At 31.1% G+C, this 18,243-nt stretch overlaps 1 protein-coding gene across 1 annotated transcript in view; it reads right to left on the reverse strand.

The window, feature by feature from the left end:
- Positions 1-18,011, reverse strand: part of LOC129223825 (translocation protein SEC63 homolog) — a 43,726-nt gene extending 25,715 nt beyond the window's left edge. The window contains exons 1-7 of the mRNA XM_054858185.1: positions 17,785-18,011; positions 13,040-13,145; positions 11,985-12,099; positions 11,397-11,512; positions 11,180-11,241; positions 7,516-7,574; positions 5,594-5,644 (exon numbers count right to left, since the gene is read on the reverse strand). Of these exons, the coding sequence (XP_054714160.1) occupies positions 5,594-5,644; positions 7,516-7,574; positions 11,180-11,241; positions 11,397-11,512; positions 11,985-12,099; positions 13,040-13,145; positions 17,785-17,908 (633 nt within the window). The 5' untranslated portion in view covers positions 17,909-18,011. The remainder of the gene's footprint in view (positions 1-5,593; positions 5,645-7,515; positions 7,575-11,179; positions 11,242-11,396; positions 11,513-11,984; positions 12,100-13,039; positions 13,146-17,784) is intronic.
- Between the last annotated feature and the right edge of the window lie 232 nt (positions 18,012-18,243).

Genomic DNA, 18,243 nt, shown 5'->3' on the forward strand with positions numbered 1-18,243 from the left:
GAAATTAATTCGCGTGAAAGATCTCATTGATAAGAAGTTAGCTGTTGCCATTTTTCTTGAGTTTGAGCAAATAAATTCTTTCTTTATTGTTTTATGGCTTTTCATGCAACGGGGGGATTTAAAGCTTTTTCTATTTGATATTTTTAGCGATTGATTGATCTTGCAAACTGCGTGAGTACAAAATTTGAGTATAGTCACGGCTTCACTTGATACCTGGACCGATTATTATGAAAATTACCATATATATATGTATTTTTCCACGGAGAAGGTGCATAATATGCTCATTGAAGCCACTCGCCACCAGGTGGCACTGCAGAGTAGCAACTTCTGCCCCGTTCAACCGATTGTCATGAAAATCAGTATAATGATGTATTTTTTTTGTTGGCGTAGCAACGCGCATCGGGTACAGCTAGTTAAAGATAAAAACAAATGGCAACTGTAAAGTATTAGTGAAACCAAGAACTGTTCTATTGATTTTTTTTAAAAAAAAAGGAGTAATTTTCTAAAATAAGAGAGTTAGTTTACTTTTTAATTAGAAGTTACAACTGTCTTTTTTCCTGTACAGACATGCAATAAGAGCAATCCGAAAACAACCATCTACTTTGCTAACAGGTAAAGAATAAAATCAAATGTATGAAATCAATAAAAAATAACAAACTTGAATATTAATTAAATGTGTTTTGGAAAACTATATCACCATAAAGGGTATTACAAAATATAGCATTCAGTAACTTTAAAATGTAAAATTTAAATTTCAACTGTTTCTTTTTAGTTTTGTTATTATTTTCAAAAACTATGAACATCTGGGTCAGTCCAAATAGTGTTTGCAACTAAAGTCATTGATTGTATATTTTAAAAATAAATATCTAAAATCAAATTTTAAATCATAAAGCAATGGTGGTTATTTTGAATTTGCATGAGTATTTTTAGAGGCATTCAATACTTAATCGGAAAATTGTTATAACTCACATTGCAGACTCTACAGTGCAAGACTTGATAATGCCTTTCATATTTGAAATGACATAAATTTTTTTGATGAACTTTTACTTTAAGTCGAAAAACAGGAAGAGTATTAAGTCACTCACAATTTTTCAGTTAAAAATATGAATTTTTGTTTGTGTTATAAACTCAGAAATATGTATCTGCAGAATCCAGCACAAATATAAAGATTTTTTTTCATTGCTTTAAATAAGCACATATCAATAAATATTTTTATTTTCTAATTTTATGCACCATTTGACACAGTTATGCCAAAAATAAATAAATCAGCAAAAATAAAATAAATATCAGTTAATAAACATCGTATTAACGGAATTCAAAAAGTGTGCTGGACTCGACATTTCACTTCAGTAATTCCTTTATTTTACTTTTCCACAAACGTTTTTTTTATTTGAATTTGTTTGCATTTTTTTTTTTTTTTTTGTAGACATTTTATTTTTGGAAAAATTATGGTATAGGCATTTTGCTTTGTTTTTCTATAGGGCCAATTTAAGAACTAAGCATTAATGAAACTATTAGCTCTGCTCTAGTAGACAGGGTTGGTATAAAAAGTTTTTTTTTTGAAAAACCGGGCTGATGAGCGCTTATAAGCACCAAAAAGCAGTCCTCGGCTGGAATTGACCGAGCTGGCAGTGTATTTCATGAACTTGGAACAACTTTTTTGCCATAACTGTTCAATTTACTGTTTGATTAGCACAATATTTATTTTGAGTTTGTGTTGGTAAGACGTCTTACACTGGCAAAAAAAAAAATAATTTCAGCATGTGGATAGAATAAATATTGCGAAACGGCCCTTCTACAAAAATAGTAACAATACTTTTAAGTCATTTGTCAAAATAATAAAGATGTGTCTGAACTTAACATGCCCCAAGCACAAATATTGAATGAAAGGTCATTATTAGAATAACATTCAATGTAGAGTGCATAACAATAAAACTGCATATTTAGAGCTCTGAGAGGAGTTCCAAACATTTTGTGAAGCAAGAAAAATGTGACCTTAATGTGCTTTAGAATGAGCTTGCTCATTATCTATATATATAAAAATCTCGTGTCACGATGTTTGTTCGGGGTAAACTCCGAAACTACTCAACCGATTTTTCTCAAATTTCATATCTATGTGTCATTTGGTCCAACTTAAAAGATAGGATAGTTTTGATAATTTTTTATTGCAAATTTCATATTAATTATGCAATAATAGTGTGAATTAATTGTTTAGTTCTAAAAATTCTTAATAGATGGCGGTGTAAGTTAATCGATATAACTCTAACATCGTATGACTTACTGCTGAAAACACCATGATAAAACGCCATGAACTCAGAAATGTTGCTTAGAATTTCCATATAACGTTTCGGGATATTACAGGTTATTATTCCTTTCCTGAGAAAATCAACTATATTTTTCAAAACGTTTCCTTGAATTGCTACAAATTGCAGATTTCACACCGTTGTGAAAAATATTTTTTTCCACCAGTATCAAGATTAACTAAACGCATTTAATAGATGTATCGGTTTCGGGGCGAGTACGGTTCGTCCAGCTTGACTCAACACCAAATGTGTGCGAAAAGATATCTGGATCACGAAGCTTTGCGAGAGTTGCAGAGGAGTTGCATTCGAGCTACTTGCTTGAGAGTCTGCCTTCGCGTTGGCAATGCGTGTATTAATGCTTTGAGAGCATTCTTAGAAAAGCAGGAAGGTTCCAGGCTATTATATTAAACCTGTGTCAGGTTTCTTTGCCTTTAACGAAGAAGACTACTGAATCTTCAAAAATATTCCAGGTTAATTTCAGGAAGGTTAATAACTTTAAGCGGAAAACAATCATTTTCTTTATTTTCTTCCCCAAGAAATTTTTAATATCATTGATTCTTGCAATGATACGTTCGCAACAGAAAATTGTAGTGACAATTGCATCGTCAGGCATTGCTGCTACTTTTTTTAGATGGTAGACGAACAACACATTCAGCTTGAAAGTTGCCTATTAGATATTCATAACAAACAAAACGCAATGTGTAACATTAAAGAAAAAAAAAAAACGTAGAATGGCTGCAGTGTTGCAAGAGAGTGAAATTATAATTTGGGATAAGTGTACTATGGCGCATGAGTAAAAGCATTCATTCGAAGCCCATCATAGGATTGCGCAAGATTTGAACGGCAACGATAAATTTTTAAGCGAAATTGTCTGAATACTGTCTGGGGACTTCCGGCAGACATTACCAGTTATTCCGATGAAATCAACGCATGTTTAAAACAATCATTTTTATAGCGTAATGTCGAGATAATGCGATTGGCCATGAACATGCGAGTATAAAAGCAAAATAATCTAATCGCACAAGTATTTTCTAAGCAATTGCTGGGTATTGGAAACGGTGAAATTGAACTGTATCAAAATATACAGTACAACAAATAGCCAGACAATTTCTACAGTGCCGTTGAGACGAAAAGTGAACTAATTGAGAGTCTATTCCCAGATAAATTTAATTTTTTTTAAAATTATAACTGCCTCTGTAATCGCGGTGGTTTTGTAGCAGTTTTATTTTCGGTAAACATTCCCGAACAGACAGAAATATTTGTGGATCGTCAATTGTCGACTGTCAAATACATATCCCGATGCATGTCACAAATTGTATTTATTGGTCGTACTAAGTTATTGGAGTTGACATTTTCTAATGCAGGTTTGACATAAGGAGAAACACTATTCGTCAACTGTTTAAAACAATTTTGACGACATACTATTTTTAAGGAGAAACTATATAACTTTCACGTTTGAAGACTTATTTCATAAAGTTTAACAAACACACAAATGTCCAAATCCAGATTTTACACCAGAGATGAATATGAAGCTTTAGTTTTAACTGAAGGTTTTTACGTTTCAATTTCAAATTTGCCACTTAGTTATTATGATATGCCGTCACTTGGTAGTTGGACCACCGACTTAGTTAACACTGATTTGTAACGTATAACAACAGAGCAATGACGCTGTCTTAGCTACAATTATTGCGAAGAATGAGCCATTACTGACGGCTGGAAAAAAAAGCTCCCCATTGATGCTGAACAACCCTATACAGTTGTCGATGAAAACAAAGCAGTAAACATTCCAACTGAATTTTTAAATTTCCTGGATACACCAGGAATGCGACTACACGATTTCCGGTTGAAAATTGGCTCAACAATTTATTCTTTTTCGCGATTTAAACCCACCTAAACTACGCAACGGTACACGTTTCTTCATCAAAAGTCAACAACTTTGACGGGAAAGTTTAAAGGAGAAATATTTGTGTTGCCACGTAATCCATTAATAGCGTCATAATTTTCAAACACATTTGAAAGGCTTCAATTTTTGATTCGTTTAGCTTTTGGAAAGACCATAAATAGATCTCAAGAACAAACAATGTCTTCTTTCTGTTTGGACTTGAAACATAAATATTTCTCTCATGGGCAACCATACATCGCCTTTCTCACAAGTGGAAAGTTATCATACTTTTCGAATTATCAAAAGACTGGTTAAGCAAGAACATTGTGCACAACTTAGTGCTTAGAAAGTTTTCAGTTTTCAAATAATAGAAACAATAGTTCGAAGTCAATGTTATCTACTTCATTGAAAAAATTTAATTTTTAAATGTTTTTAATTTAGTTAGTGTATTTTGTAAAGAAGTTATTGATTACAAACTATAGAGAAAGCTGAGGTGAATAAAATGTAGTGTAGAATCTAAAAGTGTATGGTGGTTTACTCTTAGTTTCTACATTCGGTTATTTTACAATCAAATTCGATATTTACTATCACTTTCAAGTTATTTTTGCCTTTTTTTTGCCGAAGTCATACTTACAAAATTTACTAAGCTTAAGTATAGTGCTTTTTCCATAGAAAATTTAGTTAGTACTTACTGAATTCAATAAGTACTTTCTTCAGCCTGCATTGTAAAAAAAAAAAAATCCGAACCATTACTGAGTAAAAATTTCGATACTTGCTTGCAGTTCTGGCTAAGCTTTAGCTATGTTTGCATTACTGCTTATAGAAGTTCCTTAATAAATTAAAAAGGTGCTAAGCTTTTTTTTTTATCCCTTCCTAAGTTTACACTAAAGTTCCAGAAACACGACTAGCTTCGAACGGGAAGATCTTCGAATTTTTCAAAAGGCTTCCGAGATAATTTCAGGAAGGTTATTAACTTTTATCGGAAAACTTTCCCGGTTTTGTCATGACATGTTACTGGCAGAAATTGGCTACATCAGCTGCTCATAATTTTCCAGGAACATTTATGAATCGTTTTTACATTGAATCACGTCCATTATCAATCTCTTATGTTTTAAAATGGGCTATACTATTTTAAGCTCTATTAAAAATTTATTTGATTCTATCAAAATAATGAGTAAAAGTTTATTTTAATCCAATTTCTTTGCCACAGCAACGCGTGGCTGGGTCAGCTAGTATTCAATATTTTTTTTACATTTTAACAAGTTCTGCATAAGACATACATGTTGCAAATACCCTGAAATGCCCAATAAAGAAAAAAAAACATGGTCATAAAAACTATGCATTTTAAAGTTTAGAATTTTTTTTATTTCAAAACTTTGAATTTTTTCCCAAAGAATAAAAAACTTACCACTGCAACTGGCAAAGCCACCATAAAAACAAGGGCATACAATCCAAGAACCTAAAAGAAATAAATCAAGCAATTTTATGCAAAAAGCATATTTAATTTTTAAATATATTTTTTGCAAAGCATGATTTTAAGCATTGTAAATAACAAAAATGAAAATTTTGGGAGATTTTGTGCAAACGATATGAGAAAAGTCTTTGTTTTACCGCAAACAGATGTTGGTAATAATCCTAAGAGCTGTTATTCAGATTGGACTGAAGGAAAAACTTTTTCATAAAAGTTAATGAGTGATCTAAACTGCACACTCTTTTCGCCCCAAACTTCCAATTTACATCCCACTATTTCTAACAGCCACTACTATATTATCCAATTTAGTGAATTACTAAACCCAAGTCTCAACTCAATGCAACTATCACAGCATGCTATTACCCGAGCTGATGGGGGGGGGGGGACTAAAGCTAATGAAATGTTTGATAGCATAGCAAACTATCTCAAAGGCACCAAAGTAAGGAAGTGCAATTTTATTCCATTTGATTTAATAAATTCATCAACTGTTAACTATTGTTTTTTAAACAGCCGCAGTTTGAAATAGCTGTTTTCTTCTGACCAAAAGAATTTTTTTACTCTTAGATTTATATTACAATTGTATGTTTTATTATAAGCAGCCTTAAACCTCACTTTTCAGATGTTTTGACAGTCATTTGTAACATCAACAGGTTACTGTCCCTGCTAACTCTCACAGTAAATTTGGCCTTAATATACTGAAATATGAAATCTAAAGTTGCACTAAATTTAAAGTGATCTGAGTAAAATGGAATAAAATCTAATAAATGAATAAAGCTCAAATTGTCAAGAAAATGCTGCAACGTTATTCCAAGGCTGCAACAGTACCCCTCTATCAGTTCTTAACAGGGCCGGATTTAGGGGAGGGCAGGGCGGAGGGGGGGGGGGGGGGCTACTGCCCTGGGGCCTCCACAATAAAGGGGCCCCCCACAATAAAATTTTTACAAAATATCCTAACTTTCACGGGTCAGCAAATTTTTTCTCCCAGACATTTTTTTCTGTAGTATTTCTGCAAAAAATGCTTGCACAAAAATAATATTATTTTACTATCAAATTTATTATTCATTTAATTTGTAATTTGTACCTATGAGTAAAAGAGAAATAAAGTAAGTAAAAAAGAATCCGAAAAATGGTTAACTTTACAGGTCATCCTTACAACTTCTCGCTTCTTGAGCTCAAAAATTTAAAAATTATTTGACGAAATGACTTGAATGGAAATTTTTTAAATCGAAAATATCGGATATATACATATATATCAAAATATTCGGATTTATATCAAAGTATCGGATATTTTTAAAAATATGAGGGGCCTCCACACTTCCAAATCTGGCCCTGGTTGTTAAAATGCTCTACATTAAGGAAGAAAGCCATGAGTGTACACCTCACAACTAGGAACTTCATAGGAGCCATGAAATAACTTTACAGCATTTCCTTGACACTTTGTGTTTTATTTAAGTCGTTTTTCAATTTTACTCATATGTTAGTACAAACCATTTCTGGGTATTTTTTTTAAGCAATTTATTTTAAATGGATAAAATATAGTTTTAAGAGACAACTCTAGTTGATTACTAACAATATTACAAACTATTTCAGTAATCAAATTTAAGAAAATATCAAATATCACAAAGAACATTTTGAGAGGACAAAAGGACAGAAAGATTTGGAAATAATTATCTGGCACACAGCCTTGACCTAGGGAAAAGTTTATTAACGTTTTCTAATATACTTTACTTATATCTTTAGACATTCATAAAAACAATGAATGTAAGAATTTATACTAGTAGACAAACTCCTTTTGATTCAAGGCATGCATTGCAAAAGAAATGCTCTTTCTACTAGTGAAAAAAGGTAAATTTATTTACCCAAACAGAGTTTTCTTTCTCCACAATCCAAGAAGGCAGCGCAATTCCAAATGATGTTGCTATGAACAAAATGTTATAAGAAGTAAAGCATTAGTTAAACTTCCAAATGAGTTCATAATGAAATACAATCAAAGGATAATAAATTATTCCAAACCAAATCATAGATCTAGTTGGGGGTAATCAACCCATTACAAAACAAACTAATAAAATAACATGCAACAATTAAGGATTTAAAATTATTTTTAAGCATTTTTTTTTTTTTTTTTTTACAAGTGTTAATTTTTCCAATCAAAATTTTGGTCAAAGGACAGGATTGCATTGAAGCATTTTATGTAAGGTGAATTTTTGGCCTACGTAAAAAAGCTCTTACCGAATTCAATATGAATGCTTAATAGATGCTTATACCAGTGTTAAATAAGAATTTAAATCTAGACCGCATAATGCTACTTTGTTTTTTCAAGGAGTCAAAATGAACAAACCAAGTGCCATTTTTAATGAATCATATAAATGTATCTGAATATGAAAAAAATAATAATAATAAATTGAAATACTACATAGTACTAATAGCATATTTAAAACGATATGCAAAATATACAAAATAAAGTGATATTTTAAAGACAAATTGATTGCATTTCACATTTAATTATGCTTTGGGTCAATTACATGTCTTAGTCATGATGAGACAGGAAAGAAAAGCTTCAATGTGATCCAAAGGAGTCAATCTTTTGAAGTCAAAAGTTGGAAATCTGGGTGTCAAATCAAAATTGTTGGTCGCAAAATGTGACCCACAACCGCTTATTTCTAGTGCCCTGAGAATGTAGCTATCAATGGTGAAAAAATGGTTAAAATCGGTCCAGTAGTTTAAAAGATTACGCCAGACATCCTTACATACAGAAGTAGCCATTTATGTATATAGACCAGGGTTGGCAAGGTTTTGGACACTAAGGTAAAAACCAAAGTAAAACCCTGGTTTTTACCGTCCTATCCAACACCCTTGTGTCCAAAACAGTCCAAAACTATATTTTTAAAAAATTGTATTCTGTGAGAAAACATTAAAAACAGAATAAAATGTATCAAAGTAATGCTTTATATTGAACATTTATTCAATAAGAACATTCAACTTATTAGTGCAGCTGATTTTAATCTAGTTAAATAGAAGTTGAATTCTTGGTTACAATTTCAATTTGTATGCATGAGTTTATTTTATTTTTTTGATATTAGTAACCAAATTTCCCTATGTTTATGCAAATGAAAAGGGATTGACCAGGTTTTTACCATCCTGTTCAAAACCCTTGTGCCCAAAAGGGTCCAAAACTATTTTGTGACTAAATATCAAAAACAGAACACCATATGTCAAAATTATTTTTTTGACTATTTAATATATTTATTCAGCTGCATAAATAAGTTATATATACAGTAGGATCACTGTTTAACGACTCTCTATTTAACGACTTTCTCTATTTAACGACGGCTTTTCAGGGTCCCAAATGGTCCACTATAGTGTTAAATGCATTCTATTTAAGGACGTTTTCTACTTAAGGACGATTTTTTGTGGTACCTTGAAAGTCGTTAAACAGAGTCGTTATTATATATATATATATATATATATATATATATATATATATATATATATATAACTTATTTATGCAGCTGAGAAACGTAGAAATTAAATTCTGCATTAAAAATTTCAATTTGTATGCAGGAGTTTTTTTTCCCATTAATCAATTTTTTTGACATTTATGCATGAGTGCAAAAGAAAGTATTTAAAATATAGTGCAATAATTGACTTAAATGCAATAAATTACAAATTTTTGTAGTTAAAGAATGTATTATATTAAAAATATGAAATAAAAAAAAGCATAGCACAAGTTTTATAATTAAATGTTTAATCATTAATTTGTTCTTTAATCTATGATTTAAAAAATAATTTTTGTTAAAACATTATGTAAAACTTATTTGCAAAATCCATTTAAAAACTAAGCTCCCCCCCCCCCTCAATATTATGCATTTAATAACGTTCCTTTGAGTTATAAATGAACCTGAAATTAGTTGTCTTGGTAATGTTGTGAATTTTCTTTCATAACTCTACCAACTGTTACATAAGGAAATTTTTAAGTAATAGTTATTGCCATTTTTTTTAAGTAAAATATTTTTTAAATGAACATTTTGGAGAAAAATATTTTCAAATACTCATTTATTCAACCTCATTAATATCTATATTTATGTATTACGAATATTGCACTAAAAACAAATTGATTAGATTACACTGCTTCAGCTTTAGCATAGTTTTGGACAGTTTTAGACAGTATAAACCATCTGTCCTGTCCTAAACCAGTTTTGGACAGTCTAAAACCCAACCCTGATATAGACATATCTGTGAAAGAATGACTAGAATGAAGCAATGAACAATTATTTTCATCAAATTCCACTGGAAATCACAGTGAAACTACCAATATGAATGGTAATAACTTGACGAATTGGAGATGCTCTTTGGGAGAGACATCTATGCTTGTTATTGGAAATGCAGAAGGATTTTTGTGTCACTGTATGATACAAGGGGACAAATGAATGTATTTGGTCAAGTGCCTTTGCAATAAAAAAACAAAAAAAAAAAAAAACTTGCTTCACTGAATCATTTCCTCTAACTTTTATCACTTCCTGTACTTACTTCAGTTTAACTTTGAAGAGTTTACTCAAAAATTCAGCAAAAGATGTTTCGATGAAATAAGTTAAAATGAAATACAGGGGTAGAAGTGGTCGACTTGTAATATATATGACATTTTCAACGAAAAAATATAGGACAAATATAGGACATGTTTTATGAATGATTTTGATGTGAAAAAATAAACAATACATAGTTTATTTCTTCTAATTATTTTTGCACCAATTATTATCAATGATTTAAATGAATCATACTGCATACAGTTTAAAAACCCGAATAAAAATGATACTTAGAATGAATTTCCTGTTCCTGAAAGAATAATATAATAAGAAAAGAAACTTACTTATATACAAAAAATAATTTAAAACAAATTTAAACAATCTGAAATCTATTTACATTTAATACTCTCTTCTTATTCTCTCTCTCTCTCTTTTTTTTTTGCATAATTACCTACATTTAAATATTTTAAATAGATCTTTTTTTTGTATTAATAATAGCTGAATCTTTACCACATTTTGTTGTTAGTGAAGATTCATTAACAAAGTGTTTTATCAAAAGTTGGGAGAGCTTGTCATAAAAATATGGATAACTGAAGCCTTCTCTTAAAATAATCTTTAAATTTTGTCAAAAATACTCTACACTTACAACAAAATTTAAGCAGACGGGTGAAGGCAGACATTTCAAAAAAAAAAAAAAAAAAAATACTTATGTATCTTGTTTTTAAGCAGCTTTAATTATCTTTTGTCAACTTGTGAGATAAAGTGCAAATCAAGTAGAGTAACCTAAAGGCTTTTCAAAAGTCATTTTCTATAAATCTTATAATATTCCTATATAACAAACTATATAAATATAGGAAATATAGGACAATTGGCAAAAATATAGGAAATACAGGACACTTTTGATGTTTTTTTTTGAAAACATAGGAAATATAGGATACATAAGACTACTTCTACCCCTGGAAATAGGAACAGGGAAAAAAATTATGATATGGCACAAACTTACCTCCAGGTCCATCAGGATTGCCGTACACTTCAAAATTCTTTCTTGCTTCTTCATCAGTTAAGCTAAAAGATACAAATCAACTGTTTTAGGGGAAAAAACAACTTTTACTTTACTTGATTGATTTTGTTTGTATAAAGACATAAAATTAATTACGGCAAAATTTTTACAGCAACACATTTAGAGAAGGTATTAATAATAATTATTTCTTATCACTTACGCAGCATAAGCTTTTGCTATCATCATAAATTGTTTTTCATCTCCTGTTTCTTTGTCAGGGTGATATATTAAACTTAAACGCCTGTAAGCTTTTTTGATTTCAGCCATGGATGAGGCCTGCAGAAAGAAATTCATCTGTTATCATGACGCACATAAGAGGCTGGTATTAGGTTGCTTATAATATTTATATAAATTTATGTATTCTTAAAGGCTAAAAATATTTAAAAATAAAACAAATACTAATAATAATAAACCATTTTTTTTAATGGCTGGCAATGCAAGTATTTTTAGACAGTTATGTATTTGCAGAGTTTTACCTACCAATAAACTGAATGTCCATAAAAAAAATAATAAAACATTTTAAGGCAAAAAGTAAATTATGGTTAAAGAAATGCTTACATTAGTCTATGTTTACAATAGGGATGCACCAATAAGTAAATTGGCAGATTACTAATAAATTGGAAAAAATAATCAGCTGCAGATTAATTCTAATATAATTTTTAATGTCACAAACTGTATGAAAAACATTTTAAAAATTAACAGTCAAGAGAAAAAATAAACTTTGAAAATGAAAACCAGAAAACAGTACCGGGTCTATTTGTAAAATTTCAAATGGGTCGTAAGCTACATAATCATGTTGTAAATGAGCCACTTTGTAAGCTGTCAGAAAGAAAGCAGTCCAACCAATCAGTAGTAGAAATTTTCTGAAAGAAAGAAAACTCTTAATGTTGTATGCTTAACCTTATTTTACCCGAGGGCCACATCTGATTCTAAAATGAATCATTGTGGGCCAAAACATATTTAAATCTTTTCTATACATAACATGGGAAAACATAGAAAAGGAAAGAAAATTACAAACCAAGAACTGTTTTTATCATTACTTATGTGCTTATTTTAATAATATGAAGCTTCAATCTGCATTTTAAAAAACCAATTTCTAACTATTTGACTTCATCAGCATTAATTCATAATAATGAATAAAGATTATCTATTGTGCTGGACGCTTGCAGAGCATAGTTTGCAATTCATAAATATTGACCACAGAAAAGGGCCACATGGATCAGCTTTGAGGGCCACGTCTGACCCGCAGGTTGGGCAGCACCACTGCTGTAGGCAGTGCAATAAAAAATTTAAGTTCAATCATTATTAAGAAAAATAGTTATTAACACCAAGTTGACATGCACAAAATTCAAAAAATGCCCATTTATTATTGAAGTAATTCTAAATTCTTTTTTCAAGATGTTAAGCAGTGGAAAATAAATAGAAATAAGTAACTATACGGAAAAAAGAGCTAGCGAACCACTAAAGTTAATGAACAGGAATTGTCCTCTCTCCAGCCCTGTTACAATTCACAAAATAATAACATGCAATCCAATGCACATCAACTAGTCATGTAAAAACATTATAGAACTTTCCTATTTACAAATAAAATAATTTATAGAATGTATATCTTCAGGAAGTAAAAAAAGGAACATGAGATTTTTTTTCCCCTTATGACTTTATAAGACCTGATTTTGCTTTTCCACGCTTAAAAATTAAAAAAAAAAGTACATTCATTTAAAAAGTAATTATTTTCTGAAAGAGTATGATTTAGAAAGAAAGTCTTGTCACAAAAACCAGGGAAAATATTAAAAAAATGCTCACATGAAACGTTGCTTGGCTTTCCTCCATGGCTCCCGGGAACGTAAACGACTGTTTTTTATGCTGCAGTTTTCACAATGACAGAGGGTTTTGTCACGTTTCTGCTCCGCTGCAGAAAATATTTTTACATATGAAAGTCATGAATATAAACTTTTAGCAACAAAATGAAAAATGATTATAAACTTACCCAGGACCAGAGTTTCACTCAAAACTTTAATGACTTAGTCAGGGCCTGATTTATGAATAGACCAACTAGGCCGTGGCCTAGGGCTCCCACTTTTTAGGGGCCCTCAAATGGCCAAGATTGTTTTAACCAATGGCTAAAATTTTGAATATTGACTACACAGGGGCCCCGAAAAAGTGTATGGTCTAGGGCCTCTTGATGTAATCGGATCCTGGACTTAATGCATTAATAAAGATATTGCATAAATTATTTTAGTAATATTAATTATTATTATTTTTTTTAACTTAGATAAAACCATTTAATTTCATTAACCACAACAATTAGTACAATTCAATTGTTAGTTACAATTGTATTGTTAATTGTAACTTAAATTAACAATACAAACATTGGCAAATTCAGTGTGTCACAAATGGCATATAACAACCATGTAACAAAAGAAGCACTAGATCATATAATCTTACTACTATTATATATGCGAAAGTTTGTCTGTTTGGATGTATGGATGTATGTATGGATGTTTGTTACTCTTTCACGCAAAAACTACTGAACGGATTTTGATGAAACTTTACAATAATATAGCTTATGCATCAGAATAACACATAGGGTAGTTTTCGTCCCGTTATGGGGGGCAAAACCCCCTTAGGGGGGCAATAAAACACAATTTTTGTATAAATTCTCTAATATTGGGATGAAAATATACTTGCACATATTTACATTATATGTCCATCGAAAGCTCTGATTTTTCTGCTGAAGATGGCACCTGTTCAAAATTTCTAAGTAGAATAAAAAACGAGTTATGAGCTTTTTACTTCCATGTTCGAAGGCTTTCCTCAACTTAATACAGTATTTAGTGTATCATCTCAACTCCCTGTCGATAGCGACAGTTGTTGTATTGTTGACTATCTTTGCTTTTCGTGACTGTTCAAGGCTTTTCTCAAGTCAAAATCTTGAAGTAAGATTTTTGCACAAGATTGGCAAATAATACATGAATTGGCTGATCATTTTCCACTTAAACGGAACTTTAATGTAATTAATGGTTTTTATTAATATTTATGCTGATTGAACACTTACTCATTATCCAATCAACCAGCAGATCGCCAAAATTTTTGCAGAAAGATTTCCGTAGCTGATGCATTTGGCAGTTTTTTCAACGTCGCTGTTTTTGAAGCCGAAGACTACGTCATAATGTTTCTCCGCTTTCACCATGTAAACAAAATATCACCAATCAAAGAATTTTCAAAAGACTTTTTTTACTGTGTTAAATAATCCAGCAACTAAATTAGGCAAATCCATAAACAGCACAAAAACTTCCATTAATTTTCCTTTTTGCACAATTTCAAAACAATCACCAGATTTTACTACTTATTTTGGAAACATTTCGGATGAAACTGTTTACCCGCCATTTTATGGTGACCGAAAGTATCTCAGCATCTGGTGACGATATCTCTGTAATGAAAGTTAATATCATATCGTTTTACAAAGTAAAAAAGAAGGGGGGAGCATCTTCGAAGGTACCCCAAAACGACTTTCGCAAATTCGGTAAAATCGCACCAAGAGCCCACAATGATTGAAATTTCCCAAAATAACTAAAGCAAGTACAAGGGGATTATGAGCGCGGCTACATTTTTTTTAAAAAACTTCGTACTTCAATAGCCATGCAGAGAAGGTTTTAGACTCCATGTTAAAAAAAAAAGTATCAACAGATTAATCTTTTTAAACATGAGAAGATTAATTTCATGTTTTGGAAATTTGTGTATGCTTAAATATAGTGCTTTCGTTTCTAAATCAATACTATTTTGTTCTTTATACCTTATGGCTATTTTAGTTTTATGGGTAAGGAAAAAACTCGATTTTTAATCACGTCAAAAAGATGTGTTTTAAATTCTTTCACTTAAAACAGAAAACAAAAGCAAATAACGATTTTTTCTCATATTTATTACTGACCCAGGCAACGCCGGGTATTTTTGCTAGTAAATAAATAAATATTATTGCCTCAGAGCAACACCAAGACATCTAATCCCGGGTATTTAAAAATGGGCATCACGTGACTGCAGAAACCAGCACCCTATGAATAGAAGCATGTACATTTGCAAAAAAAAAACTATGGTATTTTTCAACGATGTTACTAGAGTACTACAAACAACATTTTATCAATAACTCACACAATCAGAAAATGTAATATAAAGTTAACATAGTACAGTTTAGTCTTGTGTCATTAATAACATAGGTACCTAACTTTTGCTTTACTCTTTCAGTATTTTGTGTTTTTCGGTACTTTTCAAAAATTAGATTTTTAAATCAATACATTCACAAAAAATCAAGTAATAAAATAAGCAGCTTCCAAAACTAATTTTGAAAATCGACAGTCAAAAAAAATTTAAAAAACGAAAGTCTCCAAAAATTGGCATTTTAAAAAAGAAAATGTTTTTATCTGTTAAAACAAAATTTTAAAATAAAATACTAATTTTGCAGTATTTTAACTTATTTTTTCGCAGTGAATACATTTAAGCAATTTTATCTCAATCTTTGAGCATCTGTTTTGGGGCCTTTTCTCTGATGATTTCCTGAATTGTACACAATACAAAGCTGAAATACAATGGTATTTGAACGACTGCACATTTCAAACTAAATTTAGTTGTCTTTTGCAAAAATTAGAATTGTGCCTTGAAAAAAATCACAAAAACAATGCTGATAAAAAATAAAATAAAATAACTTTCATAAAAATAGGTAGTGAGGGGAAAAAAATCCTGGATTGGCAGTTCTTAATTTTAAAAATACTTAAAAACTAAAATATAGTGATCTAAAACTGTCCATTATTAAAAATATCATTTGAGAGAAATGCATTGATGATTTGGTGGATAAACGGTGATCTGTATGATGTTTCTTTTTGACAGAAGAATTAATGGCAAGCAATAAAGTATTAACAAACAGCTAAAATAATACCAAAAAAACTTTCATCACTCTTTAGATATCAATGTGAACACATTCTGTTGTGGTTTTAAAATAATTTATATAGAGTACATACTTTGATGAAAACACCCTTTAATCCAAATGAGTTGACTAAAGATCTATACTGCCAGTAAGATAAAGCCCAGTATTTGCAGAAACGAGGTTCTGAGATACTTTAAGTAATGCTTTTGCTTTCTATACTAACAAAAGGGAAATGTTGAATTTGGGGTTTTCTTTGTTCTTTATTTTCAATGGAAACTAAATAAGCAAGCATGCACAATAAAGCTAAATTACAACAAATGACTGAAAAAAAAAAAATTTGTAATTACTGCCAACTGCCCTTTACCTTCCCATGGCAGTATAGTTAATAAATTCAAACACGTACACACACAAAGTCTAGAACAGCGGTCGGCAACCAAAATTGACTGAAGATCTACTTTCCAAGTTTGGAAAATACAAAGATCGACTTGGGTGGGGTGTGTTAAACTGTTTTGTTGTATTCGCGGTTAAGTTGAAGTTATGCCGACTTCAAATTGTAGGCAAAATCTTATCAAAATAGACTTTACTACTTATTAAATAGTTGCTTTAATTTGATAAAATAATGATACACTGTTAACTCGCATAGAAATATATTCACCCAGAAGCATATTGCTTGTTTTAAAATTGATAAAATATTGACCATAAAAAGTTCCGCTAAACATAAAAATTGGAAAATTTTCAAATAATTTGGACATTAAACCTAATTTTGTTTCAAAAAATGACACTCCGATAGAAACCAAGGGGAAAATATTGTTGCGATCAACTGAAAATAGGCTCGAAATTGCCCCGCAACCCGTCAGCAATTGACGGGTTGCGGAGCGCTGGTCTAGAACATGCAACATTGAAAACGCTAACATATTCCGTCCAAAGAATGAAAAGAAATTTTGAATTCTGAAAGTAAAGAAAAATTTAAACATACAACATTTAAAAGGCTAACATATTCCATTCAAAGTATTAAAAGAAAATTCGAACTCTCTATCCTAGTGGGAAAAAAAAAAAAAACACGGATAAAACTGAACTTCTACAAACCAACAGAGCAGCATATATTCATATTGAATAATTCCTTCACATACATCAAATGACCATAAATTTTGTGTTACATGTAGTATTTAGTGAAAACAATGCATTTTTAGCACATAAAAAATACTTTCTCTTTTTGAAACTTTCGTGTGAAGCGAAATTTTAAATTCGCAAATGACTTTACATTTTGCAATAAAATCATTATAAACACTTAATGATACCATAAAGCAAGGAAAAAAGAAGATAAATTCGTGCTCGAAAGAATTGTCAGCAAACAAAAGAAAGCAAGACGAATCTACAAAAGAATCTCTTTAACATTGTTTATGTAAACAAAAACAAATTATGGACTGCGGACAAGGAAGATTATCGGTGATGGCAGAAAAGACTTTCAAGAAAGCAAATTTTAATGTCAGATGAAAATTTAGAAGCTTAATTTTCAACGTCACTAACAAAAACAACCCTGAAGTAAATTAAATGAGTATAATCACACGTATACATAATTATTGCATATTACACGTTGCACATTCACGGCTTCGGGATGACTAGTTTGACTTACGTTTTCCGGATGCTCTGGGCCAAAAATAATAGGTGCAAGGAATGACAACTAAAGCTTCAAAAGACAGTAAAAAGTAAAAGAATGTACTTCCACTCTCATCGTACTGAAACTTAGCTCCAGCCATACTGTACACACCATTCGTTTGTCATGCGCTACAGAGCGAACATTGCTTTTCAGTTTACTACAGAAATCAGCAGCTTGCCTTTCTTTTCGTTCGAGCTGCTGTGACGGCGGTTGCCCTTTGAGGAGAGAGAAAAGAGGTGGAGGAAAGGGATGGTTTGACAGTGGAACCAGTAGGGACTCCAGAACCGTCAGTGAATGCTCTTTATAAGAGTGCGTTCGACGAGCACGACCGGGAGCGACCGGTTAGTTAATCACGTGACAGCTAATGATCACGTGCTCCAATCAATTGCTTAGAATGGTAACCGCTGTGGTAACCGGTTGATCATAGAACGCCGC

This window comes from Uloborus diversus, chromosome 6 (genome assembly GCF_026930045.1).
Source record: "Uloborus diversus isolate 005 chromosome 6, Udiv.v.3.1, whole genome shotgun sequence".
NCBI classification, from domain to species: Eukaryota; Metazoa; Arthropoda; class Arachnida; order Araneae; family Uloboridae; genus Uloborus; species Uloborus diversus.